General features: G+C 47.1%; 11 protein-coding genes across 11 annotated transcripts; 6 read left to right on the top strand and 5 right to left on the bottom strand.

The window, feature by feature from the left end:
- Positions 1-149: 149 nt before the first annotated feature.
- On the top strand, positions 150-2,010 carry E1B28_001778 (uncharacterized protein; the record flags this gene model as incomplete). Its single annotated transcript, XM_043147741.1, has 3 exons — positions 150-181; positions 244-483; positions 540-2,010. 3 exons carry the CDS (start codon positions 150-152, stop codon positions 2,008-2,010), a joined length of 1,743 nt encoding a protein of 580 aa, XP_043016455.1.
- Positions 2,011-2,332: 322 nt separating this feature from the next.
- Positions 2,333-2,873, bottom strand: E1B28_001777 (uncharacterized protein; the record flags this gene model as incomplete). Its single annotated transcript, XM_043147740.1, has 2 exons — positions 2,333-2,692; positions 2,742-2,873. The coding sequence occupies 2 exons, from the start codon at positions 2,871-2,873 to the stop codon at positions 2,333-2,335; spliced, it is 492 nt and encodes a 163-aa protein (XP_043016454.1).
- Positions 2,874-3,763: 890 nt separating this feature from the next.
- Positions 3,764-4,749, top strand: E1B28_001776 (uncharacterized protein). The gene is made up of 5 exons (XM_043147739.1): positions 3,764-3,817; positions 3,875-3,952; positions 4,000-4,167; positions 4,224-4,310; positions 4,367-4,749. Exons 1-5 carry the CDS (start codon positions 3,788-3,790, stop codon positions 4,385-4,387), a joined length of 384 nt encoding a protein of 127 aa, XP_043016453.1. The 5' UTR covers positions 3,764-3,787; the 3' UTR covers positions 4,388-4,749.
- Positions 4,750-4,977: 228 nt separating this feature from the next.
- On the top strand, positions 4,978-6,200 carry E1B28_001775 (uncharacterized protein; the record flags this gene model as incomplete). The annotated part of the gene is made up of 4 exons (XM_043147738.1): positions 4,978-5,650; positions 5,711-5,812; positions 5,866-5,943; positions 6,001-6,200. 4 exons carry the CDS (start codon positions 4,978-4,980, stop codon positions 6,198-6,200), a joined length of 1,053 nt encoding a protein of 350 aa, XP_043016452.1.
- A 147-nt stretch (positions 6,201-6,347) lies between these two features.
- On the top strand, positions 6,348-7,229 carry E1B28_001774 (uncharacterized protein; the record flags this gene model as incomplete). Its single annotated transcript, XM_043147737.1, has 2 exons — positions 6,348-6,879; positions 6,931-7,229. The coding sequence occupies 2 exons, from the start codon at positions 6,348-6,350 to the stop codon at positions 7,227-7,229; spliced, it is 831 nt and encodes a 276-aa protein (XP_043016451.1).
- A 27-nt stretch (positions 7,230-7,256) lies between these two features.
- E1B28_001773 (uncharacterized protein) lies at positions 7,257-7,568 on the top strand (the record flags this gene model as incomplete). Its single annotated transcript, XM_043147736.1, has 1 exon — positions 7,257-7,568. The coding sequence occupies one exon, from the start codon at positions 7,257-7,259 to the stop codon at positions 7,566-7,568; it is 312 nt and encodes a 103-aa protein (XP_043016450.1).
- Positions 7,569-7,841: 273 nt separating this feature from the next.
- E1B28_001772 (uncharacterized protein) lies at positions 7,842-8,662 on the bottom strand. The gene is made up of 4 exons (XM_043147735.1): positions 8,499-8,662; positions 8,271-8,441; positions 8,139-8,213; positions 7,842-8,085 (listed from the first exon to the last, which is right to left on the bottom strand). Exons 1-4 carry the CDS (start codon positions 8,538-8,540, stop codon positions 8,053-8,055), a joined length of 321 nt encoding a protein of 106 aa, XP_043016449.1. The 5' UTR covers positions 8,541-8,662; the 3' UTR covers positions 7,842-8,052.
- An 841-nt stretch (positions 8,663-9,503) lies between these two features.
- Positions 9,504-11,097, top strand: E1B28_001771 (uncharacterized protein). The gene is made up of 8 exons (XM_043147734.1): positions 9,504-9,665; positions 9,720-9,940; positions 10,005-10,112; positions 10,171-10,279; positions 10,352-10,480; positions 10,539-10,654; positions 10,721-10,819; positions 10,887-11,097. Exons 1-8 carry the CDS (start codon positions 9,552-9,554, stop codon positions 10,990-10,992), a joined length of 1,002 nt encoding a protein of 333 aa, XP_043016448.1. The 5' UTR covers positions 9,504-9,551; the 3' UTR covers positions 10,993-11,097.
- On the bottom strand, positions 11,054-11,816 carry E1B28_001770 (uncharacterized protein; the record flags this gene model as incomplete). The annotated part of the gene is made up of 3 exons (XM_043147733.1): positions 11,054-11,155; positions 11,200-11,450; positions 11,747-11,816. 3 exons carry the CDS (start codon positions 11,814-11,816, stop codon positions 11,054-11,056), a joined length of 423 nt encoding a protein of 140 aa, XP_043016447.1.
- A 368-nt stretch (positions 11,817-12,184) lies between these two features.
- Positions 12,185-14,980, bottom strand: E1B28_001769 (uncharacterized protein; the record flags this gene model as incomplete). The annotated part of the gene is made up of 13 exons (XM_043147732.1): positions 14,647-14,980; positions 14,494-14,585; positions 13,997-14,434; positions 13,786-13,938; positions 13,643-13,724; positions 13,533-13,585; positions 13,367-13,480; positions 13,243-13,309; positions 13,091-13,180; positions 12,818-13,036; positions 12,736-12,757; positions 12,624-12,682; positions 12,185-12,556 (listed from the first exon to the last, which is right to left on the bottom strand). Exons 3-13 carry the CDS (start codon positions 14,035-14,037, stop codon positions 12,185-12,187), a joined length of 1,272 nt encoding a protein of 423 aa, XP_043016446.1. The 5' UTR covers positions 14,038-14,434; positions 14,494-14,585; positions 14,647-14,980.
- Positions 14,981-15,124: 144 nt separating this feature from the next.
- On the bottom strand, positions 15,125-17,497 carry E1B28_001768 (uncharacterized protein). Its single transcript, XM_043147731.1, has 11 exons — positions 17,206-17,497; positions 17,044-17,147; positions 16,832-16,981; positions 16,687-16,768; positions 16,576-16,628; positions 16,411-16,524; positions 16,282-16,348; positions 15,870-16,217; positions 15,796-15,817; positions 15,688-15,746; positions 15,125-15,622 (listed from the first exon to the last, which is right to left on the bottom strand). The coding sequence occupies exons 2-11, from the start codon at positions 17,073-17,075 to the stop codon at positions 15,269-15,271; spliced, it is 1,281 nt and encodes a 426-aa protein (XP_043016445.1). The 5' UTR covers positions 17,076-17,147; positions 17,206-17,497; the 3' UTR covers positions 15,125-15,268.
- Between the last annotated feature and the right edge of the window lie 559 nt (positions 17,498-18,056).

The raw sequence follows: 18,056 nt of genomic DNA, 5'->3' as shown, positions 1-18,056 counted from the left end.
GCACCGAAACTTCCACGAAATCTGTGGTGGGCATTTGGCGCAGGTACACAATTGCTGTACATCATCATGTACATGTATAGAGCAGGGTTAAGCGGGCATCGCCTCATCATCAGACGACTTACAGCATTCTTCAGATTTTCGAGCATCAGATGGGTGCCTCCGATACCTACTGTTGTTTCTGGTAATGCAGATTCTTCGAATGCCTCATCTAGAAACCTATTGCTAATCGAACGATCCCTACAGTTCAGGTCCATTAGAAGATGCACGAGCAGGATGGTTGTATATGCTTACAGAGTATATGGAAGACGACGACTCCTGCCAGTGGCCTCCGAAAGATGGACAATGGATTAATCATCCAGGTTACCCAGTTCCGACCAAGCCTCTCGAAGAAATCGTGACGATATCGGATGAGGATGGTAAAGCTTGGGATGATTTTGTTTGTGTGACGCCAGTATGGCCTGAAACATATGTTTCTCCTTCTTGGTGCGCTTCAATGGACTTTTCAATGACATTGATCATTCACATTTCTATCTATCTAGCTCTGTCGATAGCTACAGCAACGTTGAAATCAAAGGCAGAGAAGACTGGAATACAGACGACCAACCCTATCTTCACATTCACCGAATGTGCCTCTCCTTTCTCTGCCGACGCAACGCTATCACCCCCCGTGAGCTATGGGATTCATTCTACGGTCCTGATTCGGATTACCATAAGTACGATGAGAGTTTAAACTTTAAAGGTCTCCTCTATTGCGTGGAGTATTACGATATGGAAGGCAGGGGTGGACAGTCCTTTGGTTTCGCTCCCGAACGTTACGAGCCACCTCCAGGTCGTCCAGACCTAACTTCGACATGGTGGGATCCAGAGGGTATGGAGGACACCAAGTGGATCTTGAGTAGACCTACTGTTCTCCCCGCACCGCAACCCCTCGAGCTGAGCGTAGTCAAGCCATCTGCTGTAACTAAGCGGAAAGTATTCGAAGTCAGTGAACTGTTTGACTTGATTTTGAACGCTATCGTCGACATACCGGAGGAGGTGATCGAGAGTGAACTCAAAGGCGAGAAGCAGAGTGGGGAAGAAGGAGAGGAGACCGGGGAAGAAAGAGAAGGGGACAAGGAATCAGGAGAGGAAACCGAGGAAGCAGGAGAAGATAACGGGGAAGAAGGAGAAGATAACGGGGAAGAAGGAGAAGATAACGGGGAAGAAGGAGAAGATAACGGGGAAGAAGGAGAAGATAACGGGGAAGAAGGAGAAGATAACGGGGAAGAAGGAGAAGATAACGGGGAAGAAGGAGAAGATAACGGGGAAGAAGGAGAAGATAACGGGGAAGAAGGAGAAGATAACGGGGAAGAAGGAGAAGATAACGGGGAAGAAGGAGAAGATAACGGGGAAGAAGGAGAAGATAACGGGGAAGAAGAAGAAGATAACGGGGAAGAAGGAGAGGAAAACGAAGAAGAAGGAGAGGAAACCGAGGAAGCAGGAGAGGAGAACGGGGAAGAAGGAGAGGAGAACGAAGGAGGAGGAGAGGAAAACGACGAGGACGGAGACGAAGACCTTATCGAAGCCCCCTCGGCGGTAACAGCTGCTCAAACACTCCTTTCACTATCCCAAGTCGACCGTTGGTTCTACCACGCCCTCATTCGAGACCGACAAAGTGTATTTCTCCAAGCCATACGCAACTTCGGTTGGATGCTACCTTGTACTCCAGCAGACTGGACTGACAGTAAATGGCCAATGGATCTGACCACTCAAACACACTTGTCACAACAGACACATCTCGATTGGCGTGGCTACATGATTACTTGTTTGCGAAGGGACGATCCCCACGTTCTTAATCGGTGGAGGTTCAATATGATGGCGGTTCAGTTTGCAAGAGGGACGGATAGATATAGTAATGAGAACTACCCGGATTGGTTTTGGAATGCGGGTAAACTTGGGGCGAAAAGTTCACTGGAGAAGCCGGAGCCGGAAGTTTGGGAGCTTTCACCCGCGAAGACTTCAGGACGGTAATGAAGGTGACAGTGATGGTGAGGATGAAGAATGATGCACGATGGAGATACCCGTGACGGTGGAAGGCTTCAAGCACGCTTGGTACAATTTTTCTGCGTATGTCGGAGTCAGCATACGCCAAACGCGAATGTATCAACAATGTCACTGACTCAGATCTGAGAGATAGTTAAATCTAGTATATTCCCGAGATGGTACGGTGCGCGGTTACAGATGGAAGACATTACCAAAAGTAGTCGGGCAGAATAATAGGCTTGTCTCCGCTCGACCGAGCATTAACTCGGTCATCCCGCGTGAAAACATATTCATCAGAGCACTTAAGGGGTCATGTTACTGATATCTTCAATTTTTGATTGTGTTCAAGATCCATCCGTTGACCTTGTTCTTCGTTGTCGTGTACGTTGTGGATGAGAAAGTCAATACTAATAGCTGTAACAACGGCGATGACCGCAGCCGTCCAGTAGAAAGTGTTGTGCCAAAGAGGATTGAAAACGGGCCCATGGTACAATGCGGCGAGGACGTAGATCAAGGCTGTCGCCAAGACCGTATCGGGTCCAGACCAGACGACCTGCGATGATGACGAGTGTATCATTTTCACAGGATGGAGAAGAAAGAGGGCTACGATGAGAAGGAAAACGACCCCGTAACTGATCAATTGCAGCATAGACGGCGAGTAAGATTCCTGCTTTACGAGGGAAATGAGAAAGGGACTTCGACACCCGACAGCTCCTTACCTCGTATGTAGCCCACGTCTCTGTGAGCAGTAAGAGGGTGTATGCGGTATTCAGTTTCGCTACTACGGCAATGAGAGTGTCTCTAATACCAGAACGGGACTGGTTGATGGTGAGGATGCTGTAGAATTGCATCAAGACGCTGGCAGAAAGGATGAGGACAGCAGGAACGAGGAATTTCCACTGGAATACGATCGTGTGAACGTCAAAAGTTTCGTCGTCTTTGAGCTGTATTTTTGGGCTCGACTTCCACAACCACCAAATTTGAAGGCCGAGTTGAAGTGCAAAGGCACCATAGACGAAATAAGGGTGCACAGAGTATGATAGTGAGAAGGAAGGATTGACCGAGTCCCAGTAATAACGTTCAGCGACAAACCGGGTGAATTGGAAAACGACACCCAGGGCCAAGCTAGCGGCACCGATTAAACGGATTTGGAACTCTGTCATTTTGGAAGAAAGAGATGTATAGGTTGAGTGGTAAGTAGCAGGAAATGAGAAGTAACGACGTACTTTTTTTTTTTTTTTTTTCGACCTAGGGGCCTAGATATACGGTTGCACTGGAATATAGGTTAGAATGAGAATCCTCATCTCCAAAGTGATCAAAAGCGGTCGTAATCCATAGACATCCTCCCTCAAGGCCTCGTATGCTTCAATCTGTTGAAGACGGGACGCCCCAGTTAACGTAGTCAAGATTCAGCGCATTTCTACCGAAAAAAGTTGAGGATTCGAGGAGAACATCCTTCCCGGTGTCAGCATTCATAGAAACCCGAATAGATCTGCGCGAATGTATATAAAAAAAGTTCTCGAGTTAACTTGAAGATCACCGTACATTACCAAATGCCAAAGTGACCATTATTTCCATCCTAAAGCTCCTAGTATTCGTATATGATGGCATCAAGCAGGGGCCAGCAGATGCAGGTTTTCCGGACAACGGCGTCGACGAAAGAGCCGTGTCGCGGAAATCACATGAAAGGCGTAAGGCATCATTATTTTAGGCGCGTGATATCCCTTACTTTCACTTTTCAGAAACTTTCATTCTTACCACCACCATGTCTGACCTCAAAGTCGAAGGATTCAAGGTGTGTTTCGCGCAATTAGTTCTTTCTCGTCACTCATACCAGGTTTTTTACATATAGACTGGCGACATCATGGCTGGCCTCAGTCAGGCTATCAGTCAGTTCTCAGACACAGAGAGGCAAGCACAGATCAAGAAGGTGCGCGACCTTGTGCTCAGTACAACTAGTTTCTCCATTCGTTCCAGACCAACGGTATTTTCGAATTGAACGTCAAGAATGCCGAGGGAAAGGAGTCTACGTGGACTATTGACATGAAGAAGAAGGGTGAAATCACCAAAGGACCCGCGAAACCCAAAGCAGATGTTACCATAATGCTCAGCGATGAGACGTTCGTTGGGTTGTCGGATGGAACTGTACGTTGGTTCTGATAGTTTATATTGTTCTCTCAACCCCTTACTTTTGGTTATAGCTCAACGGCCAGAAGGCGTTCATGACAGGAAAACTCAAGGCAAAGGGAAACATCATGCTTGCGACCAAGTTGGACGGGCTATTGAAGGTACGCACGCGTCAGTCCCATCTTTCTTGGAATGCATTCTGACTTGGCGTCGTCAGACTGCGAAAGCCAAACTTTAAGCTACGGTCATTTATTCATGTATTATTATTAAGCATAATAACCTTCAAACCATCCAAAACATTCAACATTTAGCGTCTCATTGTGGCGACTCTCCCCTCACATACACGGGACGTTTACTACAGACGATCAACACACGCTCGTTGTTGTTTAGAAACCGACGATCATTTGTTGAATTGATACCCCACACTGTCGCTTGCTTCCCCTCACCTCATGATCATCACACACGCCGTTTTGTTTGTGTTTTGTGCGTTTTTCGACTTACATACCACCCTACACTATTGAACTCGTTGTAGATAAGGATAAAGTCCATTACTTCTCGAACTTGTATTAGTACTCATTTGATAGTATTACCGGTGACCGGTTGTAAATATAATAATGTGAATACTGCTTGAACTCTCAACTTCTGGCTAGGGGGGAAACAATTTGTATGTCAGCTGAAGGATGGCTAGGGAAAGTGCGCGAAGTGGCGACAAGGAAATTTCTGGGTCGGTATACTTAAAGTTAGTACATATTCCTTCGGAAAATCACCCCGATATATCACACCGACGCGCCCTTTTCTCTCGCCCCTATCATTCATCTCCCAACGGCCATGGCAGACGCACAGGGTCCTTCCACAAAGGCCCCAGTAACACCTCCCTCAAAAACTAAACCGATCCCTCCCAAACATATTCCACACAGTGACAAAGCAGCGAGTCTCCAAAGGGATGACCACTATGGAGTTAGGACCGGTACTGAGCAGCCTCCCACCGTTGCGGTGGAAACCGTAAAGCAGCATCTGGTGGAAGATTGTAATAGCGCACAGTTGGTTCCATTTGAGGTCTTCGCCACCCAGATTCTTGGTTTACCGAACGATTGGAAGGTTAAGTGGTCCAAGGAGCTTCGTTCCGCTCTCGAGTTAGCCGAATGGGAGGATTACAAAACCGCTTGGTACAAAGAAACTCACGAAGCCGGTCTCTACGCTCCCTTTTCAAAACTGTGTAATAAGGTTTTCGCCACAATTACCGGAGGACAGAATCACAAGAATTCGCTGGTGATGTACAACCATAGCACGGGTTTCCAGACAGCTGGTTATGCTCGACGTTCACCAGATAATGCTGCTACACTCTGGGGATGGGCGGAGAAGGCCGGGGGCAAGATCGACAGTAACAATGTTTTCATTGGATTTGATAAACAGAAAGGGTTCAAGAAAATCTCGTGGGCGCAGATGCGGATGTTCGTGGAGATCAAGAATACACCAATCGGTAGAACACTTGGCACGGAGTGTGGGTAGTCTTCTCGATCTCTATTATTATTCCCTGATCATGACCATTTGAATGATCCAGTCCTCTCCCCAAACTTCTTAAAGAAGCCTTCGAAAGCTGACAGCTCCCAGGCTAGTAGTTCCGGTGTTGCTACTTCATCTGGTTCGAAGAAGCGTGCTCGCGGTCAGTGCCTGTCTGTTTTCGTGTCAATCCAACACTAGGCGTTACTTCAACAGATCCAACAGCGGTTGGTCAGACTTCTGGTCAGGGGACACAGAAGCGACAGAAGAGTTCTAAATCTACCTCTGCTCCCGGTGAGTATGCAGATACCTCTTACTCCACAAAAAAGTCCCATTGAAACGTTGTTACAGTTGTCTCGCAGACGATTCTGAACAGCGCAGAGCGAATAGTAGGCTCACTATCGAAAGATAACGACAGCCCCGAACATGTCAGGTTGCAATGTGCTGGTTACGCTCTCGAGTTGTTAACGAGTGGTCGTATTCGATCTCATTCGTTCGGAATGCTTGTCGATGGCCCAACGTCCAGCTTCAGTACTACGATCATTCCTTGATTGTCAAGACACACGGGATCTGCTTATTCGACGAGAATGAGCGACAGCTGTTTATCGCTGCACTTTACTGCTTTACTCAGTTTAATCCAGTGCAATGGGGTGTCCTGTTGCATGGTGACGAGGAAAATACAGAGATGGACGCTGAAGATGAAGATGAAGACGAAGAAGCCAACAAAAAAAACCGGAAAGGCATCTGGAATTGATCCATTCGCTGGGATAAAATTGTTACTTGAAAAGGACGACATGAAGAAGCGTATTCGACTCCGTCGCCTGCTATTCCGCAGTCATGAAGTTATTGGGCGCGGCACGGTAGTGGTGGAGGCTGAATGCATATGTGGAAACAGTGGATGTGAATGTGATTGGAAGGGGCCCTTGATAGTGAAGATCAGCTTTCCAGCCACGAGCAGAGTTACGGAGGACGAACTGGTCAAGGATGCTCTCAAACTCGCCACAGGAAAAGATGGAGAGTGGGTTCAAAAGCATCTTCCACGTACCTTGTGGTCTCACACCATGCCTTTCGGCGAGAACACTCCACAAGCACGGCTAGCGAAACTGTTCGCCATGGATGAGAAATACGAGGAACAACATGCTTGCGTCACTGTGCAGCAAAAGCTTCAGCCTATCCATGAGTTGAAGACGCCCGAAGAATTTGCTCAGGTCTTCTATGATATTCTCCAATGCACGTACTTCCGTATGGCTTTCCTCGTTCCAGAACTGATACTGGTTTTAGGTCATCGTTGGTTGTACAAGATTGCTGAAATTTTGCACCGGGACATCAGTATGAGTAACATGATGTTTCGGCGAGATGAAGCGACGGGCGAGGTTTACGGTGTTCTCAATGACTTTGATTTGTCCTCGAGGGTTGAGGAGAATCGCCAGGCTTCCTCAAAGCAGCGCACTGGTACGAAGCCACATATGGCGTACGAGCTCTTCGACAAGATATGGACTGGTGGACACCTATACCGCCATGATTTGGAATCCATTTTTTATGTCTTTGTGTGCACTACACGAGCCCCGGACAGCAAGTGACGGCTTCTGCGAAACACAAGCTTCCGTATGATTTATGGTTCACCGGCACTTATGTACAAGTACGGCTGTCAAAATGGTACTTGCTTACTGGACCCCAATTCGAACCTGAAGTCACGGACTTTTTTCAACATTTCGCAGCCATGGCTGACTAGTATTCGCCACCGGATTGCCTCTGGGTATGTTGCCAAGATGGTTCTCATCTTTTCGAACGACCCTGGTGCCTCTTCGTTCGATATGAAGACGCTCGGTGGCCACTTCACTTATACCGCTGTCGAAGAGATCATGTCTACCTTCAAAGGAATTCACTTGAAGAAGCGAACCGACGTATCACTTGCTTGACTTTGATAATCATTCGGGGGGATATGCAGATGATGAATGTTGGGTTTCTCAATAGTTTCACGATTCAGTCATGCTCCTATAGTTATGAGGATGAGTTCGACTTCTTCCAGATGCATAGAAAATCTCGCTTATGTTCAAGACCCTTGTCAGCTTGGGACCTCCGTCCGCTGTAATCCAACGGAACACTTTGAGTACCGCCGGATGCGCAGGAAGGTATCCCAGTGGCGAAATCATGATTACCTTTCGAGGACATGTGCCGGAATTGCTCATGATCGTCAAATGAATTATTTTTGCCATTAATCCTTACTTGCAGAGTTACATTTCAGCCCGACTCGTCCGTCATCGACCGGGGCGCAGACCAGAAACATCCCCGCAAAAGAATACAATATTACAGTTTTTGTTATGAAGTGATTAGAACATCGATCTCGCGCGATAGAAAAAGTACGGCGGCATAAGATGTACATTGTTATTACAACTTGTTCGATCAGGCTAAGGCCTTACCCTCCATAACCAAATTCTGCATATCACGACCGTTAGCTAGTGAGTTCGATGGCTGAAAAAACCACGTACAAGAAGCGCTTGAGGAACAGCACCCTTTGTCTCAGAGATCTTGTTGCCTTTGTGGTAAACTTGGAAAGTGGGCATCTAATGGAAGGCTCTCAATCGATAATCAGATGAGAGTAAATAAGGAAGATCACTCACAGCCTGGATGCCGCACTCTTGCATGATCTCCTGTTGAGCATCGACATCGACCTTGTAAAACTTGAGCTGCGGATGCTCGGTCGAGAATTTCTCGTAGACAGGAGCAATCATCCTGCATGGACCACACCATGATGCCCAGAAATCGATAATGCAGGGCTCATTGGAGTCGATCTGTTTGAATGGGTACCCGTGAGTTTGTGACAACAGCTTGAAGTCGAGATCACTCACGATATTGCGGAATTCTTGCAGGGATTTGATTTCAGTAGGCATTATTCGTTTAGGTGGTGGAGAGTGGAAATTTGGGATATCGATGGACTGCGGCGGGTTCTGCTTTTGAAGGCCTTCTTCCCGCTCAAATGATCAAGCACGTCACGAAGAGATGACAAGTGCCACCACGTGATATTCGTTTTTTTTTATTCAGCTTTCTTGCTTTGTCGCGAACGGTCATCATGCATTTGATGTACACTCTGGATGAAAACGGCAACAGAATATACACCCTGAAAGTAAGTGCGGTCCATCTCTTATGAGCTTTTCATCTGACCTTTTGCGACAGAAAGTAACCGATTCAGGCAAAATCACCAAGTCTGCACACCCTGGTGAAAACCCTCCCCCGCTACCCCGTGAACTGTTCCGATTAACAATATCCTCTTGTCAGCTCGATTCTCCCCGGATGACAAATTTTCAAGGCATCGCGTTACGATTAAGCAACGCTACGGAGTTCTTTTGACCCAGCTACCCGCGAAACCCATGTGAAAGCCTGGTTTTCACATACCGAGTTTTTCCGGTTGGGACAGCTTCTGGGAGGTGCTGGTGGTGTCCGACTCTCCCGAAAATTCCATCCTTTCCACATCATGGTATAGATCATGACTCTTGTAATTCATGTTCGTCCCGATACATATCTGTATTCTCCCGTTCATGTCGGCTCAGTCCCTTGGTCCGACTCGGTGCAGGATGTTGTAATCCAACCACTCAACAGAAAAAAATCATCATGTACTCCATTAGTCGATCTCAATTTATGAGGACCTGAGGCCGCTGCAGTCGAGACAATTCCTCCACTGGCACTGGTTCTTGTCAAGCAAGTGAGGTATATTTTCTCCATCATAAGGAGATTGTTGTGAAGCAGCCGTACAACGGTACCTGTAAGCTGAGGCTAGTTCCATGATGATTGGTCCGGCATCCTCGGCCGTTCAGGTCAAGCGTTCTTTGTCACTTTACTTCTTAGCGATCACTATTAAAAAAGGTTAGGCGGTTCGAGGTCATCGCCCTTTGATTCAGACCACGATGTCGTCTGCCACTACGACCCAAATCCTTACTACTCCAGCCCCTGGAACGAAAATTGGTCCCGTTCACGAGTATGACGATGAACAGAAGGCAAAGGTGAAGGAACTGAGAGAGGTAGGGAGGAATGAACCGATGATTTGTTTATGAACTGACCAAAACCTATCTCAGTACGCTGACAGTATTATGCTTCCCGAGACTGATTCTTACTATCCTTGGGAACTTCGATGGTTGAACCAGCCAGATACAATTCCGAGGTATATAAGGGCGGCAAAGTGGAATCTGGCGGATGGAAAGAAGAGGATCAAGGGAACGTTAGAGTGGAGGAGATCCTTCAAACCCGAACTCATTCCCCCTGATGAAATCAAAATAGAGGACGAGAGTGGGAAAATGTACGTTATTTTTCCTTGTAGAACCCACGAGCGTTCATCCTCATCGTTTATCTGTTTCTTGCAGTATCATCGACGGCTTCGATAAAGACGGGAGGCCAATCATATACATGCGTCCAGGAAGACAGAATACAGAAACCAGTCCGCGTCAGCTGCGACATCTGGTATGGTGTTTGTGAGTCCGTTCCTTATTAGTCTCCGTCGCCTAGTCCATTGAGCACTGGGTTCATCAGAGAACGCGCCAAGGACCTCATGCCACCCGGACAAAGCTCCTTGGTGATCATAGTCGACTACAAGTCCACGACTCTTCGCACTAACCCCCCCATATCTGTGGCTAGCAAGGTCCGTCTCCTCTAGACTTGCCCCTTGAAAGTGATGCCTGACGAAACTGCATTTTTCATCTCCATTCTACAGGTACTAACGATCCTACAACAGCACTACGTGGAAACCCTTGGCAGGGCCATTGTAGTTCGGCTGCCGTTGCTGTTAAGTTTCTTTTACAAGGGTATTTCTCCGTTCTTGGACCCTGTCACACGCGATAAAGTACGCGTAAATCTCATGATTCTCAAATTGACGCTCATAAACACGCATTTTTTGTTAGATGCGCTTCAACCCCGATCTGCTGGAGCTCATACCGAAGTCTCAATTAGAAGCAGAGTTTGGAGGTGACCACAACTATGAGTTCAAACATGAGGATTATTGGAAACAAATAATTGAGTGAGTTCTGGGTCTGAGTATCGCTCCCCCAAAAAAATTGACGGACTTTGGTCCCTCCCCTTTCAGGACGTGTGGTATTGCACCAGACGGAACACGCGTTCGAGAAGAAATTGCGCCCTCTACACCTGCCACTGTTTCGGCCAGGCAAAGCACCGAACTTTTTTCGTGCGTTACCTTTTCTGTTTTTTCCTCATGGTTCGAGCATTAATTCCTGTTCGTATTCATTAACCAGACATGACAAGAGCGCGTCAGAAATTGTAGAACGTAAAGAGGAAGCGTCTTCTCATCCTGCCCATGAACGGTCGGCGACTACGAACCAGTTGGTTGTGGGTGCATAACCCTCGATATGGATAGACGACTCATAGAAGGTTGTATTTATTACTGTAAATGTATGTCCTGTCATTTCACTTGTGCAGTTATTGCATTACCATTGCCTTTGTCAATCTTGTCTGCAGTCCCGTTATCCACAATACGGGCGTAGGTGGTCGTCAGCCCGATTCTCTAAGAGCGTGTCAGCTCAGGTTCAGCAGAACCAGAGTCCTCACTTTTACCCGTAGATGTAGAGCACTCATGGTTTCGTTGAATGAGTATTTTACACGATCGACGGTCATGTCCACCCAACAACCAAATTTCCCCGTCCTTTCTGGCTGGAACTCTCCCTTAACTAAGATCAGGACGGCGACTATTTCCACTCCCATCAGGACGATGGGGGTAAGATAGATCTTTACCACCCATAATGAAAAATAACCAGCCCTAAGAACGTTATCATCTGGCAAGGGGACATTAAGGGATTCAACTAGTGGACCAGGATGAGTGAAGGATCAACAGAAGTAACGGGTATTTTATGCATAACTTAACGGAGGAACAGAAAAGCCCCCCGTTATGAAATCGGCAAGCATCAGAGAGCCTGAGGGACCTTGAGGAAACTTCATTTCGATTATGACTGGTAAGACCACCAAGATGATGTGAATCAGTCTCAAAAAGTTTTCATCGGGCGTATCGCCTGGCATGTATAACGTCAAAGCGAGCCACCAAGAAGGAGAAAGGAACGAAAGCGCAGAAGGACCTTCTTGTGAGCTGGTATTGCCTTACCATGCTGCTCAGCGTCAGTCTGAGAGGTGTGAGCTGCTTCCAAATCTTCGATGGCAGAGGTTGGATTCATGAGAACACAACTGTAGGAATCAAGGAGTGAAATGATAGGGGCATGTTTACGATAAGATCGTGTGTGGCAGTTCCGGTCACGTGCTCTTACTATGGCGAATCATGTCATTAACGGTGCCCTACTTGGACTACTGAGGACGAGGGTTCGGGTCTGAGACTACCGTAAACCCATACTACCTGGCACCAACGCCTCTACACCGACCCGTCGAACAACATTTGAACTGTAGTGGCTCGGAGATGATACTGTTGCAAGAAATACTATGCCCGTAAAATATCGGCACTGAATGATATTAGACACCACAAGGTATGATCCATCAGTCCCAGAAACACGCGAAACAGAGAGAGACTCAAGTTCCAGCAATCACTTCTTTACAGCTGCCTCAGCTGTGAATGCGAATACTGAACCGTGCTGTCCTCGACCTGAGATTCACTTTCACTCCTCGCGTCCATGATGCCATAATTCGAACAGGTGTCAAGTTGAGTTTCCTGAAGTGGTAGTAAGGCTACAGCCTTTGGCATCGTGGGCAGAACCATTCCGTTGCTCCTAGATTGGTGGAAGGACGATTGAGGTTCACTGCCGTTACTCGAGTGAGTCGAATCTTCCAGTCGTACACCACTGCCTGATTTGTGTCTAGTTAGAGAGCGAACTTCGACATTTTCGGCACCATCATCTAGTAAAGGTGTAGGTGTCTGTCGCCGTATATAGCGTCTGTATAGCATTTTCATTCCTTGAGTGATAGCCTACGGCTCAGATGAAAAGAATGAAAAGGTGTTCGACTTCCGATCAAGATAATTTACAAGGACGTACCGGATCAGCGACAGCGACAAGCGCATAAATCGTACCACGGGACAGGTAAACGATACGAACTGCGTGGATACCAGGTTATTCCAATACAATGAAGGACAGGGAAAGCACTAACGAGTGCTCATAACGTTTATATCCTGAGAATATAATGTATACTTCAGTGGCGTCATATTAAGACGGTTTAAACCCCGACTTACTGGTCTGTTCGTTGATCCTTTGATGGGAGCCTGAGTGAAGACGGTCCCGAGAGCCATGAGCCCCGATGTAGCCAACGACGAAAGGGGATAGAGTGCGATACGTAGGACGACGTTCCGGTACTGCTTGGGCCCAATAGATTTCGGGAATTGGTGCAACGCTGAAGACCTTGAATGAGTTGTGTGGGTAGTCGAACCACCGGGACGACTTGTTTCGAAGACCTGGAAAACATGATCAGAACAAAGAAAGCGGATGGGGGTTCAATAAACACGAACCTTGGCACGAGCCATGAAGATAATAACTGAGATAAATGTGACGAGTTCTCCGGCCATAGCGAGGAAGTTCCATGCGAGCCAGATGCCTACCTGTGTAGATCCTAGACGGTAAGAATCGTACTACAAGAACAACCCGGGGAGCCAGTACTAACTCGCCATATAAAAGTTCTGACTGGGTCAGGATCGTACCACAAACACGCATTCTGAGCAGGGTTATAGCTGTATAAGAAGGCCCGAGGTAAATCAATGAGCAAAGAATTGATAGTGATAACTTACACGAGTTGTTTAGATAAATATGTCACGACGCCCAATGATATTGCCAAGAATAGGCTCCCTCCAACATAGTATTTTTCCGCCTTGGTTCCATCGATTCCATGAATCATGACCAATCTGACAGGATATCAAGATATATCGAGTCAAAAGAGGCGAAGAGCATACGCACTGAAGATTGAGCCCGATGCAGAAAAACAGAAAGGTCGATACATGCAACCCAAACTATACAGGTTTGAGTAAAACATGTCCCAATGAATGACTGGTGGCCTGACTACTTACTATCACGAGCGATCCTCCGACACGACACGCCGTTTGTCCTGAAACACGGTTTGATATAAATCCCCCGATAAGATACACAACCCTGGACCGATGAAATCAGCTTGGCTTGTCGGAGGATGAAAGACGTAGCGAAGTAACCTCACGTTCCACAAAGGGCGTAGTTCATTATCCGAAAACTGACTCGGTCCGATTTTTGTTTAGATAGTGGATGGATGGAAAGAAAGGTGGAGGTAAAGATCACCATCATACAGAGTGATATACTCAGATATGCAACGGCGTCGTAGGATATTGAGTATCTGGCATGGTGCCTCGTGAGATACAAAAAGATAGTGGAGTTTGGGAAAGTAACGATACCTGGGACGGATTTCATCAGCCGTTGCCCTTGGAATAAACATAGCTGAGTCTAAGGTGGGGGTGTACAGGCTGTTTATGAACGCCAAAGGGTGGGTTGGTGTCAGCTTGAGTGCTGCTTAATATACCGTAACACATACTCCTGCAATTGAGGGTAAGCGTTTAAAGTTCTAAAAAGAAAAAGAGAAGGCCTAGATCCCTTATATCAAATGCTCACGGAGAACCCAGAGTTTGACAGAAACTTCACTTCTCGGAATCGCAAAGGGAAGGACTGAATAGACGGGATTTCAAAGTTTCCAGGTTCATCTGTACCGCTGACCAAAGATATAGACGGTCGATCCTGCACTCGGGTTGTAGGGCATTTGCGGTAGAACACGACCAGTTTCCCAGTGATTGTAACGGTGCTTGTCTTATGAACCTTTGGCGGACGAAGACACATCCCTTTGAACATTCAAACTTCAGAAGGCGCTTCATATGATCCAAGTAATCCCGGAACCCACCGTCGATTAAGAACAAGGGACGCGAGCGGAAGTCCAGGAATGACATTCTTATGACCAATGAACCCCCTGCATCATGCACGTTGTTCCCGATTCTGAGATTGATATTGTAAATCGCACCAAATTATCCTACAGGCCAAAGAATAGGATAATCACCTGCATCGTACTCGTTGTTTCCGTTTCTGAGATTGATATCTGTCAAGATGTAAATCGTACCAAATTATCCCACAGGCCGCCACTGTCAACGAACGGAATGAAGGGCATTCGCCGTCTGAACTCCGCACCCGTTACCAGTTGACCTTCATCTGTGTATGGCATCAAACATGAGGGTGAGGGTAGTAGTTTGAGTAGATCTCGAAGCGAAATGAAATTAGATCCGTGGACAGCTGAAAAGGTATGTCTTATATGAGTAGGGATATTGGAATCACGTAGATGTCCAGTCCTGGTCGTGGTGGATTCCTCGTCGTAGGAAAGTGAAGGGCGCGCCAGCACGCCGGCGCTCAGACACTTTAGGGTGGGTCGAAATGGGTAGACCTTGGGCGCTCCCACGACTCTCTGGCACTTGCTTAAATTTAACATGAAAGCTCTACCAGTGTCACAAACTCATAGGTTCCAGTAGTGTCCATAGCTTAGAACGGAACAGTAAATTTCGTAGGACAGATGAAGTTCGAGAGTGAAAACGTGTATATCTGCGACTAGCAGACTCTCTTATACATCATGATGATAGACTTGATACAAATTGGGCCTTCTGACTTGCTCCCCCGAAACCAGTTACTTTTTACAAATATCTCAGCTGCGGGTACGAATAATAAACGTGGTCATCGATCTGGGTTCCACTGTTCGCGTTTATTAACGGATGATTCGAGCTAATATCCAGTTGAATGTCCCCTAGCGGTAGCACAGCTGGTTTCGGTAGTGATGGTAGGGCGACGCTGCCCCTAGATTGGTGGAAGCACGGCGGACGTGAACTGTCGTTATTTGAACGAGTGCATGCTTCCAGCTCGATAGCGGCGCTGCCTGATTTGTGACTAACAGCAGAACAAACGTTGACGATTTCAGCACCCTTTGAGTGCGCCGATGTCTGTCGCCGTATATGGTGTTTGTATAACACTCTCAAGCCTTGAGTGATAGCCTACGCATTAAATCATAAAAGAATCAAAGATTTCCGACCGATCGAAGTGGTTCATGGGGACATACCGGATCAGCGGCAGCGACAAGTGCATAAATGGCGCCGCGAGCCACGTAAACAATGAGAACTACCAGGTCAAAGATAAGTAAATGTTTGTACGACTGGAAAATACTAACGGGCGCTCGCAACGCTCCATTCCTGAAGATAAATGTTTCAGCGGGTGTCGGGAAAACATTCAATGGCCACTCACTAAACCTTTTCGTGGGACGTAGACGGTTGTGATTGCGATTACTCCCGTTGTAGCTAACGACGAGAGGGGATAGAGTGCAATACGCAGCACGACGTTCCAGTATCCCCTAGGTCCCAAAGGTTTCCGATACTGGTGTGACGCTGAAAGCCTTGAATGACTTTTGGAGCCAGTTTCCCTGTGAGGACCCGATTCGAAGGCCTGGGGGAAATCATCATTCAGAACATGGGAAAAACCGAGTGTTTCGGTATCAAAACGAACTCTGACACGAGCCATGTATATGACAACTGAGGTAAATGTGATGAGCTCTCCGGCCATAGCTAGGAAGCTCCATGCAAGCCAGATGGCCACCTGTATAAAGCCTAGACAGTAAGAATCGTACCGCAAGGAAACACCGAACACAGCTAACACTCACTCGCCACCAAAGACCTCTGACCGGGTCAGGATCGTAGTAATAACACTCTTTCTGAACAGGGTTATAACTGTGTGGCCAAGGGCCCTAAGGTGAACGAACGAGAAGCCCAGGATAAGAGCAATGACTCACACCAATTGCTTGGATAGGTAAGTCATGATGGCCAATGATATTGCCAACGATAAGCTCCCTCCGACGTAGTATTTTTCCGCCTTCGTCCCGTCGATTCCGTGTATCATAACCAATCTTAAATGATAGCAGATAAACCGAGGTCAAAGAGGTGAAGTGTATACGCACTGAAGATTGAGCCCGATACAGAAAAACAAAAAAGTTGATACGTGCAAACCGAACTTGTTCAAATTTGAGTGAAAAGCTATTCCCGGGACGATGGATGACCCAAGTCCTTACTACCACGAGCGATCCCCCGACACGACAGGTCGTTTGTCCTGGGACGCGATTTACTATAATTGAAGTTACGAGATATACAACGCTTGTAAAGCAGAAAAATCAGCTTGGTTGGTCAAAGGTGAAAATCATAACGAAGTATCTTCACGTTCCACATAATGCGTATATCATTATCCGGAAACTAACTCGGTCTGTCTTTTGCTTAGACAGTGGATGGATAGACAGGAGGGCGGCCGTAATGATCATCGTAACACAGAGTGATACACTCAGATATGCAACGACATCGTATTGAGAGTCCCTAGACATGGTCCAGGCGTGTGATTACGAAACGGTGTTTGCGATTGGGAGAGGTGACAATACCTGAGGCGGATATCATCAGCTGACGGCTGCATCCCTGCCCTTGGAACGATTATGGGTGTTTCTGCCAGAGGTACGGAGTGTGTGGGGAAGATGGGTGCAGCAGTCTGCAACAACTCGAGCTCTGTTTAATATGGAGTATAGCACACTAATGAACCTCACAACGTTTGAATAAGAGTCCAAGAGTCTAGATCGTGTCAATTGTCAATGCTGTCAGTGAATAAGTGTGTGAGAGACATTTGTACAAGTCCCGATATTGAGAAAGGAATGAATGGACGGGAACCAAGGCTGCCCCAAGTTCTTCGCTGTTACACCGTCCGAAAATGTGGACCGTGGCGGTCGAAAGTCCGACTCGAAAGGGCTCCGGGCGAGCCTGCAGTTCAGCGCTTCAGCTGTCAAGCGCATGCGATAGGGCCGCGTCCAAAGTGACTATGTCAAAAGGCTCAATAAAGACCGCCTTTGAAATCGATTGGAAGCTCGTCAAAAAGTCAAGTTTATGAAGTGCCAGCGAATCCGCCACTTACTATTGAATACGAACAAGGAGTGAAAGCGACAGAAAACTGTGTCCGTACTTAACCCGTACTCCACAACAACCGCTGGCCAACCCATTTGCTTAAGGCTTTCGGTATCGGAGTTCACTAGGACGCCACCCGTCAATGTTCTACATCCTCATTCCAATTCTCTGTATGGGAACGAGACCCGGGGCACTAGTGTATCTACGGTGTGACAGACAGTCTGGACTAGTGGTGTTGTCCTCCAATCCTTTTCCAGTGAGACCGGACTGTACTAGCGGTGAGTTGACTTTAACGGACTTTGAAGTGATGCATGATAGATGAACGACTTGCAGCAATAAATATGGCCAGTCCTATTGCGAAGCTCGACGTAAGTAAAGGGAAAAGTCAAAGAGGCCTTGTCAGGAAGGTACACGGCCCTCGCAATGACGTCAGGGAGCCCTATAGGCGCTTATTGACCGCTCTTTAGGGTAGGTCTGACCGTGACCAACTTGCAATTCAACA

Source organism: Marasmius oreades, chromosome 1 (assembly GCF_018924745.1).
Source record: "Marasmius oreades isolate 03SP1 chromosome 1, whole genome shotgun sequence".
Lineage (NCBI taxonomy): Eukaryota > Fungi > Basidiomycota > Agaricomycetes > Agaricales > Marasmiaceae > Marasmius > Marasmius oreades.
The sequence above is the reverse complement of the archived record's forward strand: the minus strand, read 5'-3'. Positions and strand labels throughout refer to the sequence as shown.

What these genes read in the sequence shown, in the direction of transcription:
- E1B28_001771 (XM_043147734.1), top strand. Translation starts at nt 9,552, where the DNA reads ATGTCGTCTGCCACTACGACCCAAATCCTTACTACTCCAGCCCCTGGA. An exon ending in CGACATCTGGTATGGTGTTT is followed by an intron (nt 10,113 to 10,170) that starts GTGAGTCCGTTC and finishes TGGGTTCATCAG; the next exon opens with AGAACGCGCCAAGGACCTCA. An exon ending in TATTGGAAACAAATAATTGA is followed by an intron (nt 10,655 to 10,720) that starts GTGAGTTCTGGG and finishes CTCCCCTTTCAG; the next exon opens with GACGTGTGGTATTGCACCAG.
- E1B28_001768 (XM_043147731.1), bottom strand. Translation starts at nt 17,075, where the DNA reads ATGCAGCCGTCAGCTGATGATATCCGCCTCAG. An exon ending in TCGGGGGATCGCTCGTGGTA is followed by an intron (nt 16,629 to 16,686) that starts GTAAGGACTTGG and finishes AATTTGAACAAG; the next exon opens with TTCGGTTTGCACGTATCAAC. An exon ending in TACCTATCCAAGCAATTGGT is followed by an intron (nt 16,349 to 16,410) that starts GTGAGTCATTGC and finishes TTGGCCACACAG; the next exon opens with TTATAACCCTGTTCAGAAAG.
- E1B28_001772 (XM_043147735.1), bottom strand. Translation starts at nt 8,540, where the DNA reads ATGCCTACTGAAATCAAATCCCTGCAAGAATTCCGCAATATC. An exon ending in TGCAAGAATTCCGCAATATC is followed by an intron (nt 8,442 to 8,498) that starts GTGAGTGATCTC and finishes CCATTCAAACAG; the next exon opens with ATCGACTCCAATGAGCCCTG. An exon ending in CTGTTCCTCAAGCGCTTCTT is followed by an intron (nt 8,086 to 8,138) that starts GTACGTGGTTTT and finishes CGTGATATGCAG; the next exon opens with AATTTGGTTATGGAGGGTAA.
- E1B28_001776 (XM_043147739.1), top strand. Translation starts at nt 3,788, where the DNA reads ATGTCTGACCTCAAAGTCGAAGGATTCAAG. An exon ending in TTGGGTTGTCGGATGGAACT is followed by an intron (nt 4,168 to 4,223) that starts GTACGTTGGTTC and finishes TTTTGGTTATAG; the next exon opens with CTCAACGGCCAGAAGGCGTT. An exon ending in AGTTGGACGGGCTATTGAAG is followed by an intron (nt 4,311 to 4,366) that starts GTACGCACGCGT and finishes TGGCGTCGTCAG; the next exon opens with ACTGCGAAAGCCAAACTTTA.